Source organism: Etheostoma spectabile, chromosome 10, assembly GCF_008692095.1.
Source record: "Etheostoma spectabile isolate EspeVRDwgs_2016 chromosome 10, UIUC_Espe_1.0, whole genome shotgun sequence".
Taxonomy (NCBI): Eukaryota; Metazoa; Chordata; class Actinopteri; order Perciformes; family Percidae; genus Etheostoma; species Etheostoma spectabile.
Window position 1 is genome coordinate 15806510 of NC_045742.1, and position 271 is coordinate 15806780.

The following is a 271-nucleotide window of genomic DNA, read 5'->3' on the forward strand; positions in this document are numbered from 1 at the left end:
ATTTTAGGCATTTTGAATCCTCCTTTGTGTCCCTCAATGTCAACATTAGGTCCTTCGATATCAACCTTGGGAGCTTTCATGTCACCCTCAATCTTTGGAACTGACACATCGACATCCCCCTTGATTCTGGGCCCTTTCAGGCCAAAATTCACATCTGGCATTGAAAGGTTCGGTCCTGAAATGTTTGGCAGATTGAACTTGGGTCCTTTGATTTTGCCACTTGGACTCTTAGTGTCCAACTCTGATCCTTTGATATCCAACTCAGGGGCTT

General features: G+C 44.6%; 1 protein-coding gene across 1 annotated transcript in view; it reads right to left on the reverse strand.

Annotated features, from left to right (window-relative positions):
• The window catches only part of ahnak (AHNAK nucleoprotein), a 52824-nt gene that overhangs the window by 34817 nt on the left and 17736 nt on the right, over window positions 1-271 (reverse strand). The window contains 1 exon segment of the mRNA XM_032528644.1: window positions 86-268. Within this exon segment, the coding sequence (XP_032384535.1) occupies window positions 86-268 (183 nt within the window).